We start from the raw sequence: 17589 nt of genomic DNA, 5'->3' as shown, positions 1-17589 counted from the left end.
GACATGCCATTTTGACAGGTTGCAGATGTTGCAAAGGCAACTGCATGAAACCAAATGAGTTATGTGCGTGAGTTTGTTTTTAATTTATAGGACTTCACAAAACTCAATGGGCGTCATACAGTTGCCTTGCCATCTTGATTGCCGAACGTGGGCAGTCTCTCTTTTTGAGAAAGCATCCAGAAATGTTGTTTTATAGCTTAAAAGGTCACTCATTAAAACTAATTTTTGGTAAATAAAAAATATTTCTAATATACTTTGTTTAAAAAAAAATTAAGTTTTCAATGTTTTATTTGTGCTTAAAAAAAAAAAAAAGCTAATTCCCCCCCCCCCCCCCCCCATCTCATCCACAGACTTTGGACCGAAGACCAAAAACAGGAAGTGCAGCCTGGAGTGCTCGGGTGGGTCCAACCAACAGCATATGGCAGTTAAGTGTGAGAGGAGCTATGATTGGATGAGGCTGGACACACCCCCTTCAGCACTCCAGGATGCACTTTCTGCGTTTGGGCTTCGGTCCCAAGTCTGTGTGTGAGATGGGGGGGAAAATGTGCTCTTGAGCATATTTAAGCACAAATAAAACTTCATTTTTTTTTTTTAAAACAAAGTATATTGGAAATACAGTAACCCCCCAACATGCGATGGCCCCGACATATGTCAGCATCGACATACGATGCTTTTATATGTCGGGGCCATCGCATTAACTGCTATCCGGCAGTGGAAAATGCTTAAGCTGCTGTCAGATAGCAGTGTAATGTGCCCCAGCAGGCTCATTTACCTATCCCCGCTGCTCCGGGTCCTCTCCGGGGTCCGGGCCTCGCTTTCCGGCGTCGTTATTACGTAGCTGCGCACGCCCTCCCGGCGCACTAACGTAATAACGTCACCAGAAAGCAAGGCCCGGACTCCGGTGAAGATGCGGAAGCCGCCGGAGCAGCGGGACAGCATCGGGAGCCCCTGGGAGACCATTGGGAGTGGTGAGGACGCGGTCCAGAGCAGCAGGGACAGGTGAGTAATGCACTTTTTACATTGCACGGATCCCTCAACATACCATAGATTCGACAAATGATGGGTTGTTTGGAACGAATTACCATCGTATGTTGAGGGACCACTGTATGTTTTTTATTTACCAAAAATGTTTTAATGAGAGTTACCCTTCAAAAACTATGCTTCAAAACTTGATGCCTTAAATTATAAATTTTTGACCAACATATTAGCAGTCTTTACTATTACGTATCAGTTTTTGACACAATAACAGTTTTGGGTCACACTTAGAAAAACAAAAATACATTTTATTATGCATTACAAAAGTATGAGTACTTTGTTGACCATAGATAAGGATTTCAGTTATATTTTAGCCAAAAATCTAAAATATATGTAATAATTTTAAATAGCATTTTAACATGCAAGATGTAGGGTTATATTTTTTGGTATTAGAACTTCTGTTATATTTTGATGCAGGAAGAGGACACATGGCTGTTATGTTTCAAGAAAAAACAAAAGAGAACACTCCCACCCCTCCCAACCAAAACTCATTGTTTATTATGCATATGAATTCAATAGCACCCAGCTTGCTTTAAAGCGTATCTCCAATCACGTTCTGGTGGCAGGATACTTTGGAACTTCATAGCTAAAGACTACATCGAACAGGATAAATATTTGCACGGCCCATAGACTTGGATGAGACTTCAGTTATATCTGGTACCCTGATCGCGGTCGGGAGATTTAAACAGATATTCTGCAGCCGCAGCACCATTAAAGTTACTCTTTAAAAATCTGGCAAGTGACTCACTTAGGTTGGCTCGCTCTTCCTTGACACAGGAACAGCAGCTCCAACAGTGGAACAGGTCAGTCTTTGGGTACATTGCTCAAGCAATAAAAACTTGTTGTATAATAGGTATTCTTTATTAAGGATGCATCAATAGCTCATTCTGACTCATGACATGAATCTGGACCTATACAGATATCTTTATGTTGGTCAGAGCAGCATTAGGTTAAATGCCATAGGGATACCCAAACTTTATGCCCTCTATTAAGGGCTATGACATTTTTAGATTAAAAGGGGTCTGACTCCTGGTGCAGCCACTGTGCAAATATGCAGATGTAAACAATGAGGAGGTGCGACAACCCCAAGCAGATGATCACTAGGTGGTGTAGAAAGTATCCCAACCTATCTAAAGCCATCAAGACTGGACATTCAATGTTGTACATACAGCTTGTTTGGTAGTTTTTTTTTTTTGGAAGTTTGTTAATCTAAAGCGAGAAGTGTATCCATCAGGAAACAGACGAAGTCCTTTCTTTATTAAATCCCATTCGAGAAAAAAAAATACAGAAAAGGAGAACAGAGTTAAAAGCTGTGTGAGAACTCCCTTAAAATTTTGGCTGCCTAAAAGTCACCACTAGGGGAAGCTTTCTAAACTCTGCAGCCAAACTCTTTTTTCCCCCTATTTAGGGTAGGGTCACACAGCGTATTTGACATTGCGAGAAATCTGCCAGGGCAGCAGGAAATACACTGCATATGCGCCATGAGTGGACATACTTCTGAGTTCTGTGGCGGGCTGAGCACACCGATGTAATTGTGACGCGCAGCCCACCTTAAATCCTCACTGCACACACTTGGCTGTGGTGAGGAAAGCCCTGTGTGTCTGCTCCTAGTGCATAAGCAGAGTATTTCCTGCTGCCCGGTAGATTTCTCACAGCAGGTGTGTGTGTCTTTGTAAAGTCTGATTTTGTAGTCCTGGATTATTCCCCATTCTTGCCAACTTATTTCTGATCACTGTACTGATATTTGTGGTGTATGAGGAGACTTCTGAACTCACAGACATCTCAATTTGTCAGAGGAGGAGTGAACGGAGAAGGAAAGAGAACAACCCACCCACCACTGAGCTAGCAGCCCCTTGACAGAGAAAGCAAGTATTGGCAATAAAAAAAGATGCAATATAGAAATCAGCCAACAGCATAATTTGGAAAGTTAACCAGCACTGTTGTATCTGACCTTTGAACATAGAAAATGACAGTAAACTTTAAACCTAAAAATGAAACCCTTCCTAGACCAGTCCCCTGCAGGTCCTGGTCCAGTCACAATCATTCCTACTTCTTAGGGTAGGACCTGCCCATTCAGCCAATCAATGGTGTCGTGTCTGGGCCTATTATTAAGTGAGGAGGTCCTGCTTAGAAGTCTCAGAAGTAGGAACAAGTGGAGACCAGTGGCAGACAGAGTCGCTGGAGCTGTGGGGAACACGGGAAGTAAGTATATTTATTTTTTTACACCAGTCCCCCAGCAACATAAAAAAAATTGGATACTGGAATACTCCTTCAAATTCTGTGCATCAAATATCAAACGTAGAGTATCCGCTGCCTATTTTCTGCAGCTGATTTTGCTACCCAGTGTTGGGTAGCAAAATAAGCAGCAGATACTGCACGTATGTACATACCCTAAGGGAGTATTCACATATACAGTATCCTGTGCATATTTGATAGCAGGATTTGATGCTGCAGAGTTCAGTGTAAACTGAATAACTAAACACAGCTTTAAATCCTGAACATCAAATATGCACAGGATACTTACTGTATGTGTGAATACACCCTAAAGGGGTATTCTGGTTTAAAGCGACTTGCAATCATCCCTGATGGCTAGGAAAGTAGTGACAGGGTACATGCTCAACAACAGATCCATTTAAAAGTCCTTCCAGGCACAGTCTTGCAGCTGGAAGAAAGGACCAGGATGGAACACCACTTGCGTAACATTTATCACCTGGATACTTTAAACTGGAAAACTTCTTTATGGATGGAATCACACACACAGTTTAATTTTTTTCCCAAAAAGAAGTGAATACAACAGAGAAGCACGATTCATTCCTTTGGACATACTTAGCTTTAAAATAATTTGCATCAAACTGCATGTGTGAACCCAGCCCAAAAGTCCCCCCCCCCATTACACACAGGGAATAGATTTGCTGCTGGCCTAACAATACTGAACAACTTACAAGCAGAATAAGAGCGAGTGGTCATTGTGAGATGTCACATTGGCAAGAACCATTTCACTTGATGCCATAGAACAAATACACAGCTAAGCCAATGAGAAATACAGCAAAAAAGAACAAAAGAGTCAGCTGGAGCTGGAACAGCAGGTAAGACAAAAGTCCATTTACAAGCATGGAGAAGGAAATGATGAAGAGCCTGGTGAGGTTACTGCTGTGTTTCATTACAGCAGACATGATCAAGCCATTGAGGGCCTGGCTTATGATGATAACCAAAACCCAAACCGAGAACCCATCCAGAAAACCTTGGCTGTCACTTTCTGTCAGGTGTACAAAGAAGTTGACCATTATGCCAAAGGAATATAAGAAAATGTTCTGTAGACTGAGTGGGATTTTTTGAGTTTTCAGAGTCACCTCGGTGTAAACCGCAGACAGTCCAGAGATCAGGCAGTAGATCACCATGAGGAGGATGCCTTGCAGGCTGATATAGAGATGTGTGTCAGTTGATTGCTTTTCTAGATCCTGAATGCCTCCATAGCTGTAAAACAGGCCAGCTACCGTCAGTAAGGACAAGGCTAGCCACTTCTGGATGGACAGATTCTGGCTTAAGAAGATGCTGTACATGAGGGCTGTACTGACAATCTTTAAGTTACTCAAGACCTGGAAGCTGCTTGGGTCCATATAGTGCTGCATGTGGACTACTAAATTATTATTGGCACCATACAGGATAGCAGGAAAAGCATAAGGCATGGCCAGCCGACACGAGACTGCTAAATGCCTAGATTTGCAATCCCAGATCAGAAGCATCACCACCGATATTATCAACTTGGATAATTCAATAAGGAGGACAACAGAAGATGAGCTGAAAGGTAATTGTCCACCGACTCTGCATAGGAAAATCAGAGGAGCATGAGACCCATAAATGACTACAGACACCACCAGCATCAGTCCCCATAGGGCACCCCTAAGCATCTTACCACTAGAGGAATGTACGGTTTCCTCTGGTCCCATATTATTAACAACAAACATCCCTGCTGTACTATATAAAAGGCAGCTATGCAGAGAGTTCCTTAGCTGGCATCATATTTCATTTATTTATATACATATTAAAATGTGTATGTGCAAATCTGAAGGTACAGAAGTCTTGAGAGCTAACAATACATGTCAGGTAATATCTCTGCTAAATAAAAGCCATTTGTATGATATATAGGAGGATCCAAGCCACAAAAGTAAAAGGATGAGTGTCAGAAACTGCTTGCCTGGCAAAAGTTGTGCGTGCCGATCAATTGTGAAATTTCATTGCCTTTCGCCATGGCTCTGTAACATTTTATCCAAAACAAGCATTAAATATGGACAAGAAATGGAGGAAAGCACTTAGCAGAGTGATATATCTGCTGAGCTAAGTCTACTACCTAGTGCAGATCCAGATGAGACAACTGCACACACTGCAGCAGTGTACAATTCTCAAGTATCCCATACAATGAATAGTTTCAATAAAGCACTTAAAGCATTGAGGAAGCGAGTAATGGAGGGTCAGCACTTGATTCCAGTCTAATCCGGCCCTTTTCTTAAAGAACTAAGGTAGTCCTTGATCGTCTTCTCCACATTGGGTACGGCATAGGCTTGGGCAGCATATATTCCGGTGCAAGTTCCTACCACAAAGCCAAGAAAAGCAGAAGCCCTGAGTTTGGAAACGATATAGCCAGCTAGGAATCCCTTGAGAAATGGAGAGCTCAGAAAAGTGCCTTCCTATAAAGAGACAAACAACTGAAGTTTATTTTTCACGTATTCAACATTGCTGAACCTAGACTGAGTTATTGTTAAATATTTACAAGCCCTGATTTATATTTATCATGAACTAGATTATGAATCAGATTAAAAGAATAAAACAGGAGACTAATGGCAGAATACAGCCATCTATGTATTACATGGTCAACCACTAACTTGAAAGGTATGGATGGATGTGGCTTTAGTTATAATAACTCATCACATAATTTAACCTTAAAGGGGTACTCCGCTGCCCCAGCGTTCGGAACACCACCTCAATGCAAGTCTATGGGAGACTTTCATTGAGGGGGCATGGTGTGATGTCACAAGGGGCATGGCCATGACATCACGACCCCCGCAGCCCGCACCCAGCGTCCAAAACAAACGCCGGGTGCTGCACAGAGATCGCAGGGTGTCCCAGCTGCGGGACCCCTGCGGTCAGACATCTTATTCCCTATCCTTTGGATAGGGGATTAGATGTCTAGGGGTGGAGTACCCCTTTAAATGTCTTATAAGGAGATCCAGTACTATCCTGACTTGCAAACTTGCTCAGTCCTATGGTGAATAGAACAGAAAAAGAATGTTGTGACAAAGGCAGCATCTTAAACCACTTCATTACCAAACAATATATACATGTGGCATCAATATTACCCATCAAATACCTTTCCATGAATCGTTCCCTAAGCTTCCAGAACACTGTCTGCACACTGAACTACTTTACTACCTTCTCAGAGCTGTCATCAGTAAAGTAATAAAAGACCATTAGCTAAAACATTACCTGAGTTACTCCGGCCTTCACTTCGGTCTCCAGTTTACGTTGCAGGGATTCTAGCTGATCTTTGAGAAAAGCAAGGTCCTTTAGTTTTGGGGAGCCCTGGCAGAAATATAGATACAAGTTATAAAACTATAGGACCAATAAACATACAAAATAAAAGTGTTCATAATTCATTCCTTAATTTGTTTCTTTTCATTAATCCAATTTTATTTCACATTAAAATACAATCAGCCATGTCTCCCCCCCCCAAACCTCACTCATACAATCTTTTTTTGAGGCTGAAGGGTGGGGGAAGTGTGTAGGCACAGATCTTTGTGGAAGATTGGATTTTCATTCTGTTTTTGAACCGGAAATATAACCCCTTAAGAACATTTCTTGTAGTTTTCCTTGTTTTTTTTTCCTCCCCGCCTTCACCAAGCATAACGCTTTCAATTAATAACCTACAGACAACACATTTACATGAGCACTGTCAAATACAAAAATGTAAGCATGTATAACCAATAGGTTTTGCAATTGCTTTCATTACAAAATTTTTTGTATTTCATACTGAAAAAGCCAGTCAAACTGCCCCCCCCCCTGCCTGCTTGGACACATACTAGTCCTGCTGTGTCCATGCGTCATCACCTATGTCATGGACACACTTCCTTGATTGACAGCTGTGAGCGCAGGGCTCACACCTGGAGGAAAAATCCTCCCACTGTCAGCTTGTGTCCGGCTACTGTCAGTGAGCACAAGCTGGGAGTTGTAGTTTTGCTAATGCTAGGGGAGATGTGAGCAGACAGCATACTGAGGAAGGGGGCGGAGACCTGCACAGTGAGGCCACGCCCCTACCTTTGAGAGGAATTCAGACTAGTGAGCTAAATTAAAAGTTTTAAAAAAAAGGGGCGAGACACAAAAATAAGTTGTACATGGTTAGGATTAGGTACTGAGTGATATATTTAAAAAAAAATGTTTTTTGTTGGGTCTGATGGGTACACTTTAAGGGCTTGTTTTTTTGTGCCACCAGTAGTACTTTAAAATGCTAATCACTCATTTTTATCACAAAATCTACAGTAGGGCAAAATTGCAAAAAAAATAAAATAAAATAAACAGTTTTGCAAATTTTGGGGGCACTTTAATTCAATTAATTTCCAATTTATATAGGTTTGTTTTATTTTAACACTTTAAAAATAAGTTTTTGTAAGCTTAATGGGGTACGCCACCATGGCCCCTCCCATAGACTTGCATTAAGGGTGTTTGGGCGTGACGTCGTCACCAACCTCAAGGGCTGCGCCAAACGCTCTAAACGAACGCTGGGTGCAGCAGGGAGACAGCGGGGGTCCCCAGCGTTCAGACATCTTATGCCCTATCCTTTGGATAGGGGATAAGATGTCTAGGATCAGGCCAATTTTCATTTTTGCATTTTCGTTGTTTCCTCCTCTCCTTTTAAAATCCATAACTCTTACTTTTTTTCACCTCCAGACCCATATGTCTTGTTTTTTTTTTTGCATGAACAATTGTACTTTGTAATGAAATCTTTCATTTTACCATAAAATATACAACACAACCATAAAATTATTATTTGTGGGCGGAAATTTATAAAAATAAAAAAATAATATTTTACAACTTTTGGAGGGTTTGGTTTTTACACAGTGCACTTTATGGTAAGTGATAAATTATCTTTACTCTGTAGGTAAATACAATTAAAATGATACCCATTTATATTAGGGATGCTTCGAAAAGGAAATTTTGGTCGTAAACCAAAAATTTAAGCAGTGCCTGGCCAAAAGCCGAAACCGAAAATGCATTGCCCTGCCCGCCTTCGGGGAATTTTAGGCTGGGTTCACACTGCAGATTTTTTGGGTGGAATTTCTGCAGGAGATCCTGCAGGTGGCGCTAGGACCGAGCAAATTGCAATGCTGCCCCCATAGACGGCAATGTATTTCTGGGTGTATCTTTTTGGAGATCTACTCAGAAATGCATTGCCATCTATGGAGATGGCAAAGCAGTCCTAGTGCCGCTGGCTCGATCTCTGGCAGAAATTCTGCCCAGAGATTCCGCAGTGTGAACCCAGCCTTAGGAGGAATCATTAGATTCCTCATACAGATCAGGATATAACTGTTGAAGGACAGCAACTATATAGACTTCATCGACTGGGCCATAAACAAACCCTTAAACATCTAAGAACACTAAAAGATGCAGAAAGCAAAGAAGAAATCTAAGGCTAGATCCACATTGCTGTTGTGCTCCGTCCCGTCCTGGGTCAATTCAGCTCTTATTTTTGCGCTGAACAGCCCCAAAACAGGTCGGAGCACAACTGACTGCGGAGAGTCCTGACAGATCCCATTGACTTGAATGGGATTTGTCAGGGATCCGTTGCTGACGGAAGTCCATATAACGAAGCTCGATGGCAGTTTGAACGAGCCCTTAAATACAAGAAAAATACCATCTGATACAATGCAAATAAGATACTTCAGATGTGGAGAATTATTGGAGAATAGTTTCATACCTTTTAAGCATTCGCTATAATATATGACTGAGCATATAAAGCTTAGGAAATAGGGATGTCCCGATACCGATACTAGTATCTGTGCCGATACCCGGCATTTTCATGGTATCGGGGACTCGTTTTATGTCCCCGATACCAAGGCCGATATCTGCTGCACTGCGGCCGCATCCCCGTTCTGCCATCCACATCATGGCGTCCTATGGAGGAACATGTGACACACACGTCACTCCACCTCCTCCCCTGTGCCTAGCGTAACGCTACGGAGGAAGGAGGAGTGACGTGTATGTCACATGCTCCTCCATAGGAGGCTATGATTCTGATGGCAGAACGTGGATGCGGGCAGCGGGGCGTCAACTGCAGGTGAGCAACTACGGGGGGAGGGGCTGCTGCTGCTGTTTACAAGGGGGCACTGTGTACAGGGGGGGCTGCTGCTGTTTACAAGGGGGCACTGTCTACAAGGGGGTGAGGGCCTGCTGTTTACAAGAGGGCACTGTCTACAAGGGGGGGCCTGCTGTTTACAAGGGGGGCTGCTGCTGTTTACAAGAGGGCACTGTTTACAAGGGGGCACTGTCTACACGGGGGGGGGGGGGCTGCGGTCTACATGGGGGCTGCAACTATCCATACTACCTACAAGGGTCTACTACCTACTATTAAAGTCAATCTTACAGCAGGTGACCCGGTTTCTACCGCTGCCACATATATCCACATATCAGCACGGTAAGCAGCACCAGAAACCGGGTCACCCTGCTGTGATATTGCCTTTAATATAAAAGTATTCGTACTTGGTATCGGCGAGTACTAGAATTAAAGTATCGGTACTCGTACTCTGTCTTAAAAAAATGGTATCGGGACATCCCTATTAGGAATGCTATAAGGCTGGGGCTATACACAGATTCTCTCTGCGACTGCTAGAGCAAAATTATAAAAAGTCCTAACATGTTGCAGAATTTGCATAAACTGTAAAATTGGCTCCTGAACTGGTATAACTAGTCCAACCTTGTCTTAAGGTATAATAGAAATTAGTGCTGGGCGGTATGACCAAAAATGTATATCACGGTATTTTTGTAAATTATGGCGGTTTCACTGTATTTAACGGTATTTCAGGAGTGGGTCCTTAGTATAGTGTCAGGTGGTCGGGGGTCCTCACCACGGCCGCCAGGTAACTCTCCTCCATGTCTCCGTAGTTCTGCTCGAGTTTCCCGAGCCCGTCGGGAGTTGTAGTCCCCTCCCAGCTCCTCACAGTCAGTGTGGCTCGGACTACACTTCCCAGAGACGCTGTGTGGCCGAACGTTTCTGTACGCCATCACGTGTTGGAGTTGGTTGCTATGGAAACGGTATTGCGTTGGGAAAAATTCATATCGTAAAGAAAACACACACCGGTATTCGGTATGAACCGGTATACCACCCAGCACTAATAGAAATCACACGTGGATGCATTAAAATCTGTATTATTAATTCTAGATCCACATTTCTATATATAGGAACAGTACACAAAACCGATTTTCTAATACAGAGTTGAAAGAGAGAAGAGACCGATGGCTTGTATTCTGTTGATGGATTTGCAGGGCAATTGTTGCTAACCTGACCTATTTTTGTGCAGAACTTCTGCCAAAAAGTGAACAATTTCAATAATAAAAGTATAGAAGGGGGAGGATTGCCCTATATTCGGTTTTGTAATACAACAATAAGGCAAATACAATTTAAATCTCTGTTCACTTCACTTAAAGGCAAACTCACCTCCGATGCACAAATATGGACAAGAATTGATATTAAAATGCGGCTACTTTACAGCTCATATGCGATATGGATTAGACCTGTGTTTCCCAACCAGGGCTCCTCCAGCTGTTGCAAAACTACAACTCCCAGCATGCCCGGACAGCCTTAAGTTGTAGTTTTGCAACAGCTGGAGGCGCCCTAGTTGGGAGATACTGGATTAGACCCATATGTGTTTACACTTGTCAGAGCACTATGCCATCCTAAATCCTAGTCTGGTGGGTGCAGGCTATAGTAAAGTGGTTACATGTAGAGCAGAGTATAAAATCCCCATCAACCGGCTTATGTATTATCTCTGTGAAAACACAGAAGAAAAGCAGATGGGGAAATCAGAGCACGTCCATTACATCACCAGATTGTGATCAAGTCCGGCTCCGCTCCATGACGGCCCGCAGAGCTCTGTGCGCCCGCTAGCTGCTCTCAACATCAATAAGCTGATGATCGTTACAGTATACAATTCTGGTAACCTAACACCTAATACTGACAGAGCTTCATCCAGAGTATTGTATATTCTGCTTAAATGCATTCTAATATACAGTACAATAGGCCTCTCTATTGCTAATGCTCCTGTGTTAGTAACCACGCTGGGACCAGGACACATGTTGGCTCTTAGTGATGCCACTCAATGTAAAAAAGTGTATAACAAAAAATTATATATATTTTTTTTAAGTATTAAAGAAATGAAAACCAAAATAAAATAAAGATATTCTCTGGAGCACCCCTATTATTGGCCAACTAATATAAATGGGGGCCTCTCCACGCAGGCATGTTTTATCCTTTAGTTTTCTGGGTGATCACCTAAAACCGGGGTGTCAGACGGAGCCATTCATCCTCTCTCCATTCAATATACCCACACTAGGCCAGGCTGAGCATGTCTATGTAGGTATAGGCACAGATAGCGGTCGGCCAAATAACTTTTGGATGACAGATACCTAAAAAATATAGATAAATGGGCAGCTTTCACACTATAAAATTCATCCGTTAAAAGATCTGTCAGAAACATCCATTAGAAAATCTTTAAAAAAAAAAAAAAAAAAAAGCATGTTAAACTTCCGTTACAAAATCCCATTAAAGTCCATGGGATTTTTTGATTATCCTTTAATACCCATTATATCCCGTCATGAATAACGGCCGTTAGTTGTGAGAGAAGAAATAACAGCACAAGAAACGTATAAATTAACGGCCGTTATTTTTAACATTGAAGTCTATGGCAAACGGATGAGCCTTTATGTCATCCCTTTGCACCCAGTTTATAATATCCGTTATTACTTCTGAGCATGCTCAGAAGAGGTGACAGACTCCTGCAATGTTTAGGGACTATTACTACTCCCATCATGGAACAAACTTGTTTCCATGATGGGAGTAGTAATTCCCTGGCTGCAGGAGTCTGCAGGTGGCTGGGGAGGCTATACTAGTGTTTGTACTACTACCCCCATCATGGAACAGAGTCTGCAGACAGCTGGGGAGGCTATACTAGTGTTTGTAGTACTACCCCCATCATGGAACAGAGTCTGTTCCATGATGGGGGTTGTAGAACAGGGGCTGAGGGATTGATCGCACCAGGTTTCACTTCTGAGACCCAATGCGATCGGAAGTTATTAAGCACGGGAGGGCAACAGGGAACTCCCCGATCACAGGTTTTCTGCTAAACTGAGCTCAGGTAGTACAAATAAATTAAAATAAGTAAAAACCAAAACAAAAGTGTACATATATCCAGAAATGTAAGTAGTAGTATAAGATATTCTGCAGATAGAGAATAGAGATAGACTGCAGGCCAATAATGACCCCAAGCTACCATGTCTTCTTCTACCCTGTTCTAGCCGTTTCTGCACCAGAGGATTAGCACCCATGTACAGAGGCTGAACCTAGAGCTGAGGGCATCGCTGGGGGTTCCCAGAGCTTGGACCCTCGTGATCAGACACTTATCCCTTATCCTTTGGATAGGGGAAAGAAATTCTACATGGGCCTACCCCCTTTAAAAGGGTTGTCTATTAAAAAACAACCTTGCACCAAAGATGCTCAAGAGCTGTACTCCGGTATTTCAGGAAAATACCGATTGCATCTCCTAAACTGCAAAACCAGAGGAAAATTGGTGCCGTTGCCCATAGCAACCACATGACTTTTCTGAGACCTTTTCAACCCCTTAACGACATGATGTAAATGTACGTCCTGGTGCCCTTGTACTTTCACACACCAGGACGTACATTTATGTCCTGTACATGACGTGAGGAACTGAGTGGTGCTCGCATCATGCACAGAGGGTCCCGACTGCTATCAGCAGCCAGGGACCCACAGGTAATGGCGATCGCGCTCATGTCCGCCATTAACCCCCTAGGATACCATGATCAATACAGATCACGGCATCTGCGGCAATGCGGGCATTAAAATGGATGATCGGATCGCCTGCGGCACTGCTGCGGGGGTCCAATCATTCAACATGGCGACTGGAGGTCCCCTTACCTGCCTCCGGCCATCTCCCGGGGTCTTCTGCTCTGGTCTGAGATCGAGCAGAAGATCACCGATAACACTAATCAAAGCTATGCATATGCATAGCACTGAATAGTATTAGCAATCTTACGATTGCTATAAATAGTTCTCTATGGGGACATAAAAAGTGTAAATAAATATAAAAATGTGAACAATGAAAAATCTCCTCCAGCAATAAAAATGTAAATCGTCTCTTTTTCCCATTATGCCCCCAAAAAGAATAATTTTTTTTTTTAAATTAACATATTTGGTAACGCTGCGTGTGTAAATGTCCAAACTATAAAAATATATTGTTGTTAATTAAACCGCATTGTCATTTTATTATTTTTTTTAATGCTTTTTTGGGGGTCAAAATGGGAAAAAGACAATTTACATTTTTATTGGGGGAGGAGATTCTCGTGCATGTAGTTAGATTTTTTTTTTTTTTCAAACGGGGGAACATAACCTATCACTTATTAATGTGTTTCGTGTAAGCCTCAGATTTCTGGTGCAGATTCTACACTGGATTTTTCTGATAGACATACCCTATAATCATAGGCGCCTATTACAGAGCTTGCCAACATGGGTGCCTCCAGCCATTACAAGACTACAACTCCCAGCATGCCTGGACAGCAAAAGGCTGTCCAGGCAAGCTGGGAGTTGTAGTTTTGCAATAGCTGGAGACACCCTAGTTGGCAAGCTCTGTAATAGACATTACTTCATTAGTCTTTAACCTAGTGCAAAACTACAACTCCCAGCATGCCCAGACAGCCAAAGGCTGGGAGTTGTAGTTTTGCAATAGCTGGAGACACCCTCGTTGGCAAGCACTGTAATAGGCATTACTTCATTAGTCTTTAACCCCTTAATGACGCAGGACGTATATTTACGTCCTGCGCCGCCTCCCGCGATATGAAGCTGGATCGTGCCGCGATACCGCATCATATCGCGTCGGTCCCGGCGCTCATCAACGGCCGGGACCCGCGGCTAATACCACACATCGCCGATCGCGGCGATGTGTGGTATTAACCCTTTAGAAGCGGCTGTCAAAGCTGACCGCTGCTTCTACAGCGAAAGTGATCCGGCTGCTCAGTCGGGCTGTTCGGGACCGCCGCGGTGAAATCGCGGCGTCCCGAACAGCTGGCAGGACACCGGGAGGGCCCTTACCTGCCTCCTCGGTGTCCGATCGGCGAATGACTGCTCCGTGCCTGAGATCCAGGCAGGAGCAGTCAAGCGCCGATAACACTGATCACAGGCTTGTTAATACACGCCAGTGATCAGCATGAGAGATCAGTGTGTGCAGTGTTATAGGTCCCTATGGGACCTATAACACTGCAAAGAAAAATGTTTGAATCACCCCCCTTTTCCCATAAAAAAAATAAAAAACAGTGTATAAAAAAATTAAAACATATGTGGTATCGCCGCGTGCGTAAATGTCAGAACTATAAAAATATATCGTTAATTAAACCACACGGTCAATGGCGCACGCACAAAAAAATTCCAAAGTAAAAAAAGCGCATTTTTGGTCACTTTTTATACCATTAAAAAATGAATAAAAAGTGATCAAAAAGTCCGATCAAAACAAAAATCATACTGATAAAAACTTCAGATCATGGCGCAAAAAATTAGTCCGCATACTGCCCTGTACGTGGAAAAATAAAAAAGTTATAGGGGTCAGAAGATGACAATTTTAAACGTATAAATTTTCCTGCATGTAGTTATGATTTTTTCCGGAAGTACGACAAAATCAAACCTATATAAGTAGGGTATCATTTTAACCGTATGGACCTACAGAATAATGATAAGGTGTCATTTTTACCGAAATATGCACTGCATAGAAACGGAAGCCCCCAAAAGTTATTTTTTGATTTTGTCGCACAATGATTTTTTTTTCCGTTTCGCCGTGCATTTTTGGGTAAAATGACTAATGTCACTGCAAAGTAGAATTGACGACGCAAAAAACAAGCCATAATATGGATTTTTAGGTGGAAAATTGAAAGGGTTATGATTTTTAAAAGGTAAGGAGGAAAAAACGAAAGTGCAAAAACGGAAAAACCCTGAGTCCTTAAGGGGTTAACCTAGTGCAAAACTACAACTCCCAGCATGCCCAGACAGCCAAAGGCTGGGAGTTGTAGTTATGCAACAGCTGGAGAAGCACTGCTTGTAGAACACTGCAGGGTGTCATATTTGTAGAGAGTACAAACAGCAAATCAGTCAGTCATTGTTCATCGCCACCTACTGGACAGAAAACTTTGAAAAAAATTGTGAAAAGCACAGTCAATGTCACGTGTCCATACACACAGGGCTGAGGGCTACTGCGCTTTTTCTCCTACAATTATCCCTTAAAAAGGCGCAGCAAGTGCCCGGCCTCAGTTCAGGGTCACCTGTTGAGTCCGTAGGAGGATGGCCCCATCTGTACAGCGCCGCCCGTAGGAGGGAAAGTGTCACAAAGTCAGTCAACTCCTAAAACAACTGAATTTCCCAATTATATCGGCCCTGCCAATCCTAACATAGCCCAAATATCAGGGAGAAGCAGGAAAAATACGAATCCTACTCAACCCCTGCGCCCCCATGCCACTCTGCCAACACTAACCTTGTCGTCCGCCATCTTGTCCGGCCAGCGCAAGCGCACTGACGATCTAGCGACCGGCTACTCGGCGCTCTCAGGAGCTTCCTAAACGTGGTATGATCCTCGCATCCGGCATCGTTTGCTTTTCCTGGTCGCTGTCCCACGTGACTCGTGAAGCCGCAGCACGTGCAGTGTTCTGAACAGGGAGGAAGGAGGAGTCTGTCAGGGAGTTGTGATCAGGAACACAGTCATCAGAGCTGAAAACTTCATGAAAAACAGTGTTGCTTAGGGATGGTTTACAGACTGGCAGAGTGCCCCATATACAGTGCCGGCCATGCAAGGCTCTGTTCAGATGTAGCGGATTTGAAAAGCATGTAGCTTCTTTTTGCAAATTTGCTGTAGGTTTCACGTTTTTCTATTAGATTGAGGTCATGTGACTGGAGGCCATTGGAGTCAAGTGAGCTTTGTGACATGGGGAGATTTATCAAAACCTGTGCAGAGGCAAAGTTGCCCATAGCAACCAATCAAATCACTTCTTTCATTTTGCAGATGCCTTGTTAAGAATGAAACACCTTGCCTGACCAAGGATCCAATACGGACCTGAAACGCGTTGTCTGTGTATCTGTCAAAATAAACTAGTTTTAAAGTAATATATCTGAGTTCCTTTCCTTCACCATCCAGAAGTACCAGTACCAGAAACGGACAATTTTTCACTTTTTCTCCATTGTTAACCCCCTAACAACGCAGTACATAAATGTACGTCCTGGTGAGGTGGTACTTAACGCACCAGGAAGTACACTTACGCCCTATGCATAACCGCGAGCATCGCAGCGATGCTCGGGTCATGCGCAGCAGGTCCCGGCTGCTGATAGCAGCCAGGGACCTGCCCGTAATGGCGGACATCCGCGATTGCGCGGATGTCTGCCATTAACACATCATATGCCGTGATCAATACAGATCACAGTATCTGCAGCATCGCGGTCACTAAAATGGATGATCGGATCTCCCGCAGCGCTGCCGCGGCGAACCGATCATCTGGCATGGCAGCCAAAGGTCCCCTCACCTGCCTCTGCTGCCTTCCACAGGTCTTCTGCTCTGGTCTGCGATCGAGCAGACCAAAGCAGAAGATGACCGATAATACTGTTCAGTGCTATGCATAGGACATAGCACGGATCAGTATTATCGGTCATCTTATCGGTCGAATGATTGCTATAAATAGTCCCCTATGGGGACTATTAACCCCTTAAGGACTCAGGGTTTTTCCGTTTTGGCACTTTCGTTTTTTCCTCCTTACCTTTTAAAAATCATAACCCTTTCAATTTTCCACCTAAAAATCCATATTATGGCTTATTTTTTGCGTCACCAATTCTACTTTGCAGTGACATTAGTCATTTTACCCAAAAATGCACGGCGAAACGGAAAAAAAAAATCATTGTGCGACAAAATCGAAGAAAAAACGCCATTTTGTAACTTTTGGGGGCTTCCGTTTCTACGCAGTGCATATTACTGTAAAAATGACACCTTATCATTATTCTGTAGGTCCATATGGTTAAAATGATACCCTACTTATATAGGTTTGATTTTGTCGCACTTCTGGAAAAAATCATAACTACATGCAGGAAAATTTATACGTTTAAAAATGTCATCTTCTGACCCCTATAACTTTTTTATTTTTCCACGTATGGGGCGGTATGAGGACTAATTTTTTGCGACGTGATCTGAAGTTTTTATCGGTATGATTTTTGTTTTGATTGGACTTTTTGATCACTTTTTATTCATTTTT

The 17589-nt window shown here is 43.0% G+C and overlaps 2 protein-coding genes across 2 annotated transcripts; both read right to left on the bottom strand.

Moving 5' to 3' along the window:
- Positions 1-447: 447 nt before the first annotated feature.
- LOC130267259 (probable UDP-sugar transporter protein SLC35A4) lies at positions 448-5012 on the bottom strand. Its single transcript, XM_056516708.1, has one exon. It carries the CDS (start codon positions 4998-5000, stop codon positions 4032-4034), a length of 969 nt encoding a protein of 322 aa, XP_056372683.1. The 5' UTR covers positions 5001-5012; the 3' UTR covers positions 448-4031.
- Positions 5013-5043: 31 nt separating this feature from the next.
- On the bottom strand, positions 5044-15989 carry SLC35A4 (solute carrier family 35 member A4). Its single transcript, XM_056516709.1, has 3 exons — positions 15831-15989; positions 6517-6612; positions 5044-5720 (listed from the first exon to the last, which is right to left on the bottom strand). The coding sequence occupies exons 1-3, from the start codon at positions 15843-15845 to the stop codon at positions 5523-5525; spliced, it is 309 nt and encodes a 102-aa protein (XP_056372684.1). The 5' UTR covers positions 15846-15989; the 3' UTR covers positions 5044-5522.
- Between the last annotated feature and the right edge of the window lie 1600 nt (positions 15990-17589).

Source organism: Hyla sarda, chromosome 4, assembly GCF_029499605.1.
Source record: "Hyla sarda isolate aHylSar1 chromosome 4, aHylSar1.hap1, whole genome shotgun sequence".
Lineage (NCBI taxonomy): Eukaryota > Metazoa > Chordata > Amphibia > Anura > Hylidae > Hyla > Hyla sarda.
The sequence above is the reverse complement of the archived record's forward strand: the minus strand, read 5'-3'. Positions and strand labels throughout refer to the sequence as shown.

What these genes read in the sequence shown, in the direction of transcription:
- SLC35A4 (XM_056516709.1), bottom strand. An exon ending in TGAAGGCCGGAGTAACTCAG is followed by an intron (nt 5,721 to 6,516) that starts GTAATGTTTTAG and finishes GTCTCTTTATAG; the next exon opens with GAAGGCACTTTTCTGAGCTC.
- LOC130267259 (XM_056516708.1), bottom strand. Translation starts at nt 5,000, where the DNA reads ATGTTTGTTGTTAATAATATGGGACCAGAGGAAACCGTACATTCCTCT.